Source organism: Salvelinus fontinalis, chromosome 22 (genome assembly GCF_029448725.1).
Source record: "Salvelinus fontinalis isolate EN_2023a chromosome 22, ASM2944872v1, whole genome shotgun sequence".
In the NCBI taxonomy this organism is placed as follows: domain Eukaryota; kingdom Metazoa; phylum Chordata; class Actinopteri; order Salmoniformes; family Salmonidae; genus Salvelinus; species Salvelinus fontinalis.
The window spans coordinates 23,882,150-23,894,316 of record NC_074686.1 but is presented as its reverse complement, the minus strand read 5'-3'; the positions used below and the strand labels follow the sequence as shown (position 1 = coordinate 23,894,316).

The window sequence follows — 12,167 nt, the reverse complement described above, 5'->3', positions numbered from 1 at the left end:
ACTGATTGAAATGCTACTAGCGTGTACCCGCTAACTAGCTAGCCATTTCACATCCGTTACACGTCTTCCCAAGTATCCCCTGGTTTATCCGTACCCCAGATTGAGAACCTCTGAATTCCACCAATAAAAACCCTGTTTTGGAGGACAGAAATTGCAAACCAGGGCTTTTGAGACCCAAATGAGTGACTGATGTTTATGCTCATGGTGGATCTTGAGAAATTACACTTTATGACCAACCAGCACAGCCTTCTATTACAATAAAGGCCTCGGGGCTAAAGCTGAACTGCCTGTGTAGACTGTATAAAAGGTAATAACCCATAGCCTCTCCAGTGTAGCCTCCATGTGAGACAGTGCCACCTGCTGGTGATAAATAAACATACTGCTGTATTCAAGTACACAAAGCATATCTGTATTTGAATGATGAAAATGGAAACTTCGATCAGAATTGTATGATCGATGTTTGCATTACATGTCCCAATATAATATTGAGAACATTTTGAAACTGAAATACTAGGAATCTATAAAAGAATCTGAAATCAATACAAAACCAGTAAGAAGTGAATCCTTCAGACAAGCTTTTCAGACACTGGCGAGACACAGCGACGCGTTAGTCCCCCCAAACCCAAAAGAGTTTGTGAGAGCTACCCGCCTGCCCTCTGTCTTCCACTGCTGTGCTGTGCAGGGCACATAGTTCAGGTCAAACTCTGGCTCGGTGCGGTCCAGGTTGAGGGTGGGTGGCAAAGTGCTGTGGTAACAGGCCAGGGCAGTGAAGGCTGCCTCCAGGGCCCCGGCAGCCCCCAGGAGATGCCCCGTGGCCCCTTTAGTGGAGGAGACAGCCAGGGAGGCGGTGTGCTGCTGGAACAGTCTCTTGATGGCAGAGTTCTCTGCAGCGTCACCTAGTGGTGTAGAGGTGGCGTGTGCGTTCACGTACGTCACATGGGCTGGTTCCACACCAGCGTCTCGGAGTGCTGCAGACATGCACCTGGAAGAGATCAGGAGGGAAATGAAAATGGACTGCAAAAATGTCATGACTTCAAATATGTTCACCATTTCATTTTAAAAAGTCAGAACCGTTGTGAAATAGGCTAACATTTGTTACAAATATTTATCACATGGTCAAGTTGATAGATAGATAATGGTACAACCTACAGTACATCAATGGTTCCTTAAATCCTAACACAAATAGTAAGCACCTGGTGAAAGAGTGCTATAAACCCCATTCATGACTACTACCTGAAGGCTCCGTCTCCATCAGCAGTGGGGGCTGTGATGTGGCTGGCGTCCCCTGACAGGCCGTAACCCAGCACCTCAGCATACACCCTGGCCCCCCTCCTCACAGCATGCTCCCACTCCTCCAGGAGCACCACCGCTGACCCTTCACCCATCACAAACCCATCCCTCTCTGGGTGGAAGGGCCGCGATGCCAGCCTGGGCTGGTCATTCCAGTGGGTACTCAGAGCCCTGCAAGTAAAAGTTCAAGTTGAATTACACTCACATAGTAGTCAGTACAAACTGAAATCCATGAACATACAAATAGCATAGACATAAGTCTTAATACATATGTAAAAATTGATCAAAGGACAGACTAGATCTATACTAACAACAATAACACAAACAAACAATATTATCCTAGGATCGTCAAGCCTGACCTCGCCCTGGCGAACCCCGCGATTGACAGAGGTCCCACGCAGGCCTCTGTCCCACCCGCTACCATGGCGACGGCATCTCCGTGGGCGATGAACCTGGCTGCGTCACCGAGGGCATGGGCTCCAGTGGTGCAGGCGGTGGAAACAGCGTGGTTGGGACCTTTCAGTTTGTGCTTGATGCTGATGTGACCGGCAGCCATGTTGACAAGGATACGAGGCACAAAGAAGGGGCTGACCTTGAATACAAATACAACTTTTATAAAATCTATCAAAATGTTTTATTTGCAGTCTGTTCTTATTTAATCCCAAGTTCTCAACCCTGCACTGCAAATAGGACACACTCCTACCTACCAACCCTGCCACACACACACACGCACAAACACACATCTGAGAGTTTGGAAGCACCACAGCACACTTCAGCGGAACCCATAACTAACCTTACTGTAACCTTTCGCCTGGAAGATGGCCGACGTCTTGGCGATCTCGTCCAGAGAAACCATGCCCATCCCCACCGCCACCCCTGTGGTCAGCTGCTCCTCAGGGCTGCTGGGATACCACCCAGAATCCTCCAGTGCCAGCTGGGCGGCACCGAGAGCCATGACAGTGGCTGGTGACATACTGTTGATCTCCCCACGAGTGGCAAATCTCTCATCCTTGAACTGGCCCTCTCCATCCCCTCGGGGCACCAGGGCTGCCACTTTACAGGGAACTGTCTTATACATCTCAGAGTCAAGGGCGACGATCCCACTGGCACCACTAATCAGCTGGTTCCAAGGTAGAGTAGTCCCTGTGCCGAGAGGAGAGACAAGTCCTATTCCAGTGATTGCTACTCTCCTCCTGGACGGATTCTTTCCACAGGTGTAGTGTCTCAGATTGGGGATTGTTGAACAAACAGAAGTGCTCTTGTTGAGAAGTGTTCTGGTTGTGTGCTGTGAAGCCAAATATAACAGCAGCTTTGACCAACACGATGACATGCTGTTGTTTTATTTCTCTGCTATCTACCACAGTGGATCCTGTGGTGTAGAGAAAAATAATAAACAGTTTAGCAGCATAACTCCTTCTTGAGCCATACATACCACCAATCATGTCAATACAGTATGGTATGTACATAGTACAAATGCTTTTATAAACTGGGTGGTTCGAGCCCTGAATGCTGATTAGCTGACAAGATGGTGCCGGAGGAGAGGGCTGCCATCTTATCGGCTCTTAACCAACCATGCTATTTTGTTTGTTTTTTCACGTTGTTCGTAACTTGTTTTGAACATAATGTTGCTGCTACCGTCTCTTATGACCGAAAAGAGCTTCTGGACATCAGAACTGGGATTACTCACCTCAAATTGGACGAGGAGTTCTTCTTCAATGAGTCGGACGCGAGGGATATACTACGGACACCCGACCAGATCCCCGTGATTCGCTGAAAAAAGAAACGTAGGTTTTGCGGAAAGAGATCAGGATGCCTTGTGAGGATCAGGTGACGAGTGGTTAATCTGCACTTGCCTTCCGTTTTAGCTAACGTTCAATCGCTGGAAAATAAATGGGATAAACTGAAAGCACATATACCCTACAAACGGGACATTAATAACTGTAATATCTTATATTTCACCGAGTCGTGGCTGAACGACAACATTAAGAACATACAGCTGGCAGGTTATACACTATCAGCAGGACAGAACAGCAGCCTCTGGTAAGACACGGAGCGGGGGGCCTATGCATATTTGTAAACAATAGCTAGTGCACGATATCTAAGGAAGTCTCAAGGTTTTGATCGCCTGAGGTAGAGTATCTCATGATAGTGTGGTCTACAGCTTATCTACCTTGAGTTTTCATCTGTATGTTTTAGAGGTCGACCGATTAATGGGAATGGCCGATTAATTAGGGCCGATTTCAAGTTTTCATAACAATCGGTAATAGGTAATTTTGGATGCCGATTTCGCTTATTATTATTATATATATATATTTTTTTTTACACCTTTAACTAGGCAAGTCAGTTAAGAACACATTCTTATTTTCAATGACGGCCTAGGAACGGTGGGTTAACTGCCTTGTTCAGGGGCAGAACGACAGATTTTTACCTTGTCAGCTCAGGGATTCAATCTTGCAACCTTACGGTTAACTAGTCCAACGCTCTAACCACCTGCCTCACGAGGAGCCCGCCTGTTACACAAATGCAGTAAGAAGCCAAGGTAAGTTAATAGCTAGCATTAAACTTAAATATTATAAAAAACAATCAATCGATCATTCATAATCACTAGTTATAACTACACATGGTTGATGATATTACTAGTTTATCTAGAGTGTCCTGCATTGCATATAATCGATGAAGTGCGCATTCGCAAAAAAGGACTGTCGTTGCTCGAATGTGTACCTAACCAAAAACATCAATGCCAGAATTTTACGTAATTATGACATAACATTGAAGGTTGTGCAATGTAACAGGAATATTTAGACTTATGGATGCCACCCTTTAGATAAAATACAGAACGGTTCCGTATTTCACTGAAAGAATAAACGTTTTGTTTTCGAGATGATAGTTTCCGGATTCGCCCATATTAATGACCTAAGGCTCGTATTTCTGTGTTATTATGTTATAACTAAGTCTATGATTTGATAGAGCAGTCTGAATGAGCGATGATAGGCACCAGCAGGCTCGTAAGCATTCATTCAAACAGCACTTCCGCATGTTTTGCCAGCAGCTCTTCGCAATGCTTCAAGCATTGCGCTGTTTATGACTTCAAGCCTATCAACTCTGATTAGGCTGGTGTAACCAATGTGAAATGGCTAGCTAGTTAGTGGGGTGCGCGCTAATAGCGTTTCAAACGTCACTCGCTCTGAGACTTGGAGTGGTTGTTCCCCTTGCTCTGCTTCGAGGGTGGCTGTTGCCGATGTGTTCCTCTTTCGAGCCCAGGTAGGAGCGAGGAGAGGGATGGAAGCTATACTGTTACACTGGCAATACTAAAGTGCCTATAAGAACATCCAATAATCAAAGGTATATGAAATACAAATCGTATAGAGAGAAATAGTCCTATAATTCCTATAATAACTACAACCTAAAACTTCTTACCTGGGAATATTGAAGACTCATGTTAAAAGGAACCACCAGCTTTCATATGTTCTCATGTTCTGAGCAAGGAACTTAAACGTTAGCTTTCTTACATGGCACATATTGCACTTTTACTTTCTTCTCCAACACTTTGTTTTTGCATTATTTAAACCAAATTGAACATGTTTCATTATTTATTTGAGGCTAAATTGATTTTATTTATGTATTATATTAAGTTAAAATAAGTGTTCATTCAGTATTGTTGTAATTGTCATTATTACAAATAACATTATTATTATTATTTTTTTTTAAAATCGGCCGATTAATCGGTATCGGCTTTTTTGGTCCTCCAATAATCGGTATCGGTATTGAAAAATCATAATCGGTCGACCTCTAGTATGTTTCGTAGCTGTCTACATACCACCACAGACCAAGGCTGGCACTAAAACCACACTCAATGAACTGAATTCCACCATAAGCAAACAGAAAACCGCTCATTCAGGGGCAGCGCTCCTAGTGGCCGGGGATTTTAATGCAGGGAAACTTAAATCTGTTTTACCAAATTTCTATCAGCATGTTAAATGTGCAAAAAATAAATAAAAATAAACTCCACACACAGAGACGTGTACAAAGCTTTCCCTTGCCCTCCATTTGGCAAATCTGACCATAATTCTATGCTCCTGATTCCTGCTTACAAGCAAAAATTAAAGCAGGAAGCACCAGTGACCTAGTCTATAAAAAAAAGTGGTCAGATGAAGCAGATGCTAAACTACAGGACTGTTTTGCTAGCACAGACTGGAACATGTTCTGGGATTCTTCCGATGGCATTGAGGAGTACACCACATCAGTCACTGGCTACATCAATAAGTGCATCGAGGACGTCATCACCACAGAGACTGTATGTACATACCCCAACCAGAAGCCATGGATTACAGGCAACATCCGCACTGAGCTAAAGGGTAGAGCTGCCGCTTTCAAGGAGCGGGACTCTAACCCGGAAGCTAATAAGAAATCTCGCTATGCCCTCCGTTGAATCATCAAACAGGCAAAGCATCGATACAGGATTAAGATTGAATCCTACTACACCGGCTCTGACGCTCGTCGAAAGTTGTAGGGCTTAAAATATTACTACAAAAGGGAAACCCAGAAGCGAGCAGCCCAGTGACGCGAGCCTACCAGGCGATCTAAATGGCTTTTATGCTCACTTCGAGGCATGCAACACTGAAGCATGCACGAGAGCACCAGCTGTTCTGGATGACTGTGTGATAACGCTCTCGGTAGCCGATGTTGACCTGTTTAAAGGTTTTGTTCACATTCATAAAGCCACTGGGCTAGGCGGATTACCAGGGCGTATACTCAAAGCATGCACGGACCAACTGGCAAGTGTCTTCACTCACATTTTCAACTTCTCCATGACCGAGTCTGTAATACCTACACATTTCAAGCAGAACACCATAGTCCCTGTACCCAAGGAAGCAAAGGTAACCTACCTAAAGGATTACCGCCCCATGGAATTCACTTCGATAGCCATGAAGTGATTTGAAAGACTGGTCATGGCTCACATCAACAGGATCCACCCTAGACCCACTCCAATTCACATACCGCCCCAACAGATCCACAGATGACACAATCTCAATTGCATTCCACACTGCCCTTTCTCACCTGGACAAAAGCAACACTTATGCGAGAATGCTGTTCATTGACTACAGCTCAGCGTTCAACACCTTAGTGCCACGAAGATCATCACTAAGCTAAGGACTCTGGGACTGAACACCTCCCTCTGCAACTGGATCCTGGACTTCCTGACGGGCCATCCCCAGGTGTTAAGAGTAGGCAACAACATGTCTGCCACGCTGATCCTTAACACTGGGGCCCCCCAGGGGTGTGTACTTAGTCCCCTTCTGTATTCCCTTTTCACCCACGACTGCGTGGCCAAACACGACCCCAACACAATCATTAAGTTTGCTGACGACACAAGTGGTAGGCCTGATCACAGACGAGACGGCCTATTATAGGGAGATGGTCAGAGAACTGGCAGTGTGGTGCAAGGACAGCAACATCTCCCCCAATGTGAGCAAAACAAAGGAGCTGATTGTGGACTACAGGAAAAGGCGGGACGAACAGGCCCCCATTAACATCGTCGGGGCTGCAGTGGAGCGGGTCGAGAGTCTCAAGTTCTTTGGTGTTCACATCACCAACAAACTATCATGGTTCAAACATACCAAGACAGTCGTGAAGAGGCCACGACAAAACCTTTTCCCCCTCAGGAGACTGAAAAGATTTGGCATAGGTCCCTCAGATCCTCAAAAGGTTTTACAGCTGCACCATCGAGAGCATCCACACCGGTTGCATCACCGCCTGGTATGGCATCTGCTTGGCATCTGACCATAAGACACTACAGAGGGTAGTGCGAACAGCCCAGTACTTCACTGGGGCCAAGCTTCCTGCCATCCAGGCGGTGTCAGAGGAAAGCCCATAACATTGTCAGAGACTCCAGTCAGCCAAGTTATAGACTGATCTCTCTGCTACCGCACGGCAAGCGGTACTGGAGTGCCAAGTCTAGGACCAAAAGGCTCCTCAACAGCTTCTATCCCCAAGCCATAAGACTGCTGAACAACTAATACAATCGCCACTGGACAATTTACATTAACCTCCCCCCACCTCCTCCCTTTTGTACACTGCTGCTACTCGCTGTTTATTATGTATGCATAGTCACTTCACCTACATGTACAAATGACCTCAACTAACCTGTACTCCCGCACACTGACTCGGTACCGGTGCCCCCTGTGTATAGCCTCGTTATTGTGTTACTTTATTCTTATTTTTTTAATAAATGTTTTATTTTAGTCTACTTGGTAAATATTTTCTTAACTCTTCTTGAACCGCACTGATGGTTAAGGGCTTGTAAGTAAGCATTTCACGGTAAAGTCTACACTTGTTGTATTCGGCGCATGTGACAAATAGTTTGATTTGATTTCACTAATTGTACTGTTTTGTCCACATAACCTGATTCAAGAATGAACGACAATACCCAGGAAGAAGACACAGTGACGCTGAAACGTTGGTGGTTAACCCAATAAATTACTGGGAGTTTATGCATAGTGTGCGACTCTTATTGTTTTTATAACTGATTCCTCACCACATGACAACAAACTCCAAGCGTCCAATTTGTCTAACTATGAAATAAACCTCCTTGAATCATCTATTTGCCACTTACCTTGTGAACGCTATTATAGATAGCTCAAGTGATTACGAATATAGTCATTATACCTCTGAAATCCTCTGCAAATAAAAAATAAGTCTCCTTCACACGCTCACAAAATCCTTGCAACTAACTAACTGAGTTCATTTCAGGGGGGTACTATCCAATTGCCTGCTCCCATACATTGCCTGCTCCCAAGCATTGCCTGCTTTCCATAACAGAATATTATCAATGTATACATAGATTCAAGGAAATAGTGCATTTTATTAAATATCATTAGTTGATTTTGCAGTAAATTTGATTATTGAATAGTTATGATTTGTTCAGGCATTGCAAAGGCATCTATTTTGATTGGCAGTTGCTGTTGCTCAGGGTTGCCAGGTTTGGTTAATATTTGTAGCCCAATGACTACTCAAAACCCGCCCATAAGGCCTGAAAACTAGGCCCTTTTTCCAATAACGTAGTCGAACGAGTTAAGAAGGAATATCGACCTCCCTTCTAACCCAAGAAAACTCGAGGATGTAATCGCTTCCAAAGATGCTTCAACAAAGTACCGAGTAAAGAGTCTGAATACTTATGTAAATGTGATATTTCAATTTGTTATTTTTAATACATTTGCAAAAATGTCCAAAAACTGTTTTTACTTTGTCATTATTGTGATTCGAGGAAAAAAATATTTAATAAATTTTAGAATAAAGCTGTAACATAACAATGTTGAAAAAGTCAAGGGGTCTGAATAATTTCCGAATGCACTGTATGAAAACATGTATAATGCTTCACTTGTTATGAGCATATACCTGAAATGTGTGTAGAGACCTCTCACCTGGTACGTTAGATTGTAAACATACAATAACTGTCATTCAAGAGGCATGTTAAATGTATTTTTTAAATAGATTTGTTTTGCTTAATGGCCTTGAATTTGCCGGTCAGCTCGAGAGACGGGGGACAGGACCACGGACTGCCCCATTGGTGAGATATACAGCCGTTTTACTAAGTCAAATAACTGCTTACTTCATTGCGTGTTTGTGGACCGACTGGGACCACTGATACGAAAATGTTTGCACGCATGACTGTAGTTGCTTTGACTGTATTCGCTTTGACTGTATTCGCTTTGACTATAGTTGTTTTGGATGATAGTGTAAATTGCATACATTATTACTGTATCTTATTATTCACTTTAATGGTCCTTGGAGTCTTTGATCTTTGGGTTCAATGGGGGCAACTGCTTTTTTTAAACAATGGGTTTGTGTTCCTCTCTCTTTCTCTCCCAGGATGCTGCAGCAGAGTTTGTGTTTGTTCCGACTGAGAAGGTGAAGAGTGGGAGATTATTTCATCTGCAGTACAACTCCACCAAGGATCACTACTGCAGGGTGTCCAGTGACAATGAGGACATCCAGGGACAAGCCTGTGTGGAGGAAAGAGTCTGTTCAGGAAGCTGAAGAATGACTGGCAGATGCTTTGTTTTCCTCCATGTCATAAACGATAAGATGCCATGCTCTTAATGATTCAATGCAGTTCTTATATTGACACATCAATGGGAATACTTTGTGCTACTTTTCTGTCTTTTTTCTGTTGGTCAGTCTTTGTGATTGTTAAAGCAATGGCATTACTTTTTAGCAGAAATAATAATCTATTATTTATTGAGCATTTATCAATCTATCCAAACTTGGATATGTTGCTTCTATAGGATATGTGTATATCAACTGTAAATGTTCCATATTTATGCTGTCTTATTCCTGTCAGTAAATGCACGTTATGTCCTGTCAGGTGTATCTAGCTCGTACAGAGGGCTCATCGTCAGGGAACATCAGTTGGAAGTTGGACTGTGCTCCTGTAGGGATGAAGATAAAGACTGTCTCAGTCAGAATATGCAGCCAGACCTTTCACTCTGGAACCGGCCGCTGGGGTCTGCAGTCTGGACAGAACACAACATCGTTCTCAGGAGGTGGATGTATGATTGATAGATTTTTGTCTGGTTTATGTGACACATACCTTTCAGGATTAAGTTGGAAGCCTTTTTTCAAATCAATTTAAAGTGCAAATTGTAAACTGGTACTTAGTGATTTGTAAATGTAATAGATATATTATGATTTGATAGTCAGAGAGCTGTGACATTGATTTGCATGTGCACTTAACTGATCAACATTGTTTTCTTCCTTATCTTGCATAACAACAGCTAAACAGTTTTAATGTTTTGTCACATTTTTGAACAAACAGGGAGATGCATTCTGTTCCGGGTCTTTCTTGATCCTTGGAGCTGGTCAAGGAGGCGGAGCTAGATGGAGGAGAGGGATAGTCGTCATGGCAACACTCCCAGATGTTCTGGCGGGCTTTGAATGAGCCGAAGGAATCCTGATTTGAAATCCTTGTCAAGATGGAGGAGGACTACGCTTAATGAGTGTGTTCGATCGCTCTGAGCAAGGCGCTACGTTGGTTTGCTGATCTTAATAAAGCAATGCGTAGTTATTTTGGGATGCAACATGATGTATAGATCAGTGATTCTGCTCAGTGCCTTGCTTAAGATAATCACCTTGAATACACCGACTCTGTGCATAGTCATGTATAGTGTGTATATTCATAGGCATCTTGGTGCTTATGAGATAAACGGAGGAGTAGTAGTTTGGTGATATTGTTTGTGGGTATGGATGGATGGATGGTAAGATAGTCCAATAATTATTCGGGATCTGTGTGTCTTGAATCAATAATCTTGTATTGATTACAGATCTTGTAATGATGCTGCTTGGATATTTACTACCAGTAATGTCGTGAGACCCAGACCCAGCTTCTGTATGACACAAAAGCCTTTGTTATCTAGACTGTCTCTGCCAAAAGAGGAGTTACTTACTTGACTTAATCCTCTTTGAGCCTTTGGGAGCACATGGCATCCACCATGGCTTTCCAACTCAAAGGGGACTATGGATCAGTATGGCCTGGCTGCAACAACCTGCCATAACAAGGTTCTGGCTCCTGACACAGAATAGGGATATATGACCTGTGAGCCTAAAGTCCATCTGCTATGGAATTTCCACTCATTTTTTGAAGAAACCAATATTATATGTGTAATTGTTAAATGTAATGTTTGAATGGACACCAGAAAGCCATGTAACTATTGATAGGTTTTTATGTCTGTATCCACATATGGTTATGGATATACTAGTATTCTACATTTATTTGTGGTGAATGCATGTATTAGTCACATGCACCGAATCCCACAGGTGTAGACCTGACAGTGAAATACTTACAAGCCCCAAACCAACAATGCAGTTAAAAAAAAATACAGATAAGTATAAGAAATAAACATAACAAGTAATTTAAGAGCAGCAGTAAAATAACAAGCGCAAGACTATATACAGTGGGATACCGGTACAGAGTCAATGTGCAGGGGCACTGGTTAGTTGAGGTAATATGTACACGTGGGTAGAGTTATTAAAGTGACTATGAATAGATGATAACAACAGAGAGTAGCAGCTGTGTAAAAGAGGGGGAGGGCCAATGCAAATAGTCTTGGTAGCCATTTGATTAGGTGTTCAGGAGTCTTCTGGCTTGGGGTAGAAGCTGTTTAGAAGCTTCTTGGACCTAGACTTGGCGCTCCGATCCCGCTTGCCCTGCGGTAGCAGAGAGATTTTTGAGTAGTGAGTAGTCTATGACTAGGGTGGCTGGATTCTTTGACAATTTTTTAGGGCCTTCCTCTGACACCGCCTTGTATAGAGGTCCTGGATGGCAGGGAGCTTGGCCCCAGTGATGTACTGGGCCGTTCACACTAACCTCTGTAATGCCTTACAGTCGGAGGCGAGCAGTTGCCATACCAAGCAGTGATGCAACCAGTCAGGATGCTCTCGATGTTGCAGCTGTAGAATCTTTTGAGGATCTGGGGACCTATGACAAATATTTTCAGTCTCCTGAGGGGGATTAGGTTTTGTCGTTCCCTCTTCACGATTGTCTTGGTGTGCTTGGACCATGTTAGTTTGTTGGTGATGTGGACACCAAGGAACTTGAAGCTCTCAACCTGCTCCACTGCAGCCCCTTTGATGAGAATGGGGGCGTGCTCAGTCCTCTTTTTCCTGTAGTCCACAATCATCTCCTTAGTCTTGATCACATTGAGGGATAGTTTGTTGTTGGAGTTAATATGTTCTTGTTCAAATATGTAAATTGTGCAATCGTTATAATAAATGTTTATTTTTTACAGATTAAATGTGGTTTCATACAGTTTGCCTGGACTACATGGGTGCATTGGTTAGAGAAAGTACTGCGGTTGGTGTGTTTCTACTACCACCTACTG

The 12,167-nt window shown here is 43.4% G+C and overlaps 1 protein-coding gene and 1 long non-coding RNA gene across 6 annotated transcripts; one reads left to right on the top strand and one right to left on the bottom strand.

Annotated features, from left to right (window-relative positions):
- Window positions 1–387: 387 nt before the first annotated feature.
- On the bottom strand, window positions 388–8,035 carry oxsm (3-oxoacyl-ACP synthase, mitochondrial). 3 transcript variants are annotated; one of them, XM_055876896.1, is made up of 7 exons: window positions 7,904–8,035; window positions 3,719–3,800; window positions 2,978–3,060; window positions 2,084–2,659; window positions 1,650–1,882; window positions 1,234–1,461; window positions 388–982 (listed from the first exon to the last, which is right to left on the bottom strand). In XM_055876896.1, the coding sequence occupies exons 4-7, from the start codon at window positions 2,618–2,620 to the stop codon at window positions 580–582; spliced, it is 1,401 nt and encodes a 466-aa protein (XP_055732871.1). In that variant the 5' UTR covers window positions 2,621–2,659; window positions 2,978–3,060; window positions 3,719–3,800; window positions 7,904–8,035; the 3' UTR covers window positions 388–579. The 3 variants fall into 3 exon arrangements, with proteins under 3 accessions (XP_055732871.1, XP_055732870.1, XP_055732872.1); XM_055876895.1 differs by lacking the exon at window positions 3,719–3,800; XM_055876897.1 differs by lacking the exon at window positions 3,719–3,800 and having other exon boundaries at window positions 7,957–8,035.
- A 251-nt stretch (window positions 8,036–8,286) lies between these two features.
- On the top strand, window positions 8,287–12,080 carry LOC129820064 (uncharacterized). 3 transcript variants are annotated; one of them, XR_008754150.1, is made up of 4 exons: window positions 8,287–8,466; window positions 8,782–8,857; window positions 9,160–9,839; window positions 10,106–12,080. It is a non-coding gene; the product is annotated as an uncharacterized LOC129820064 (long non-coding RNA). The 3 variants fall into 3 exon arrangements; XR_008754148.1 differs by having other exon boundaries at window positions 8,288–8,857; XR_008754149.1 differs by having other exon boundaries at window positions 8,289–8,857; window positions 9,160–9,833.
- Window positions 12,081–12,167: the final 87 nt, after the last annotated feature.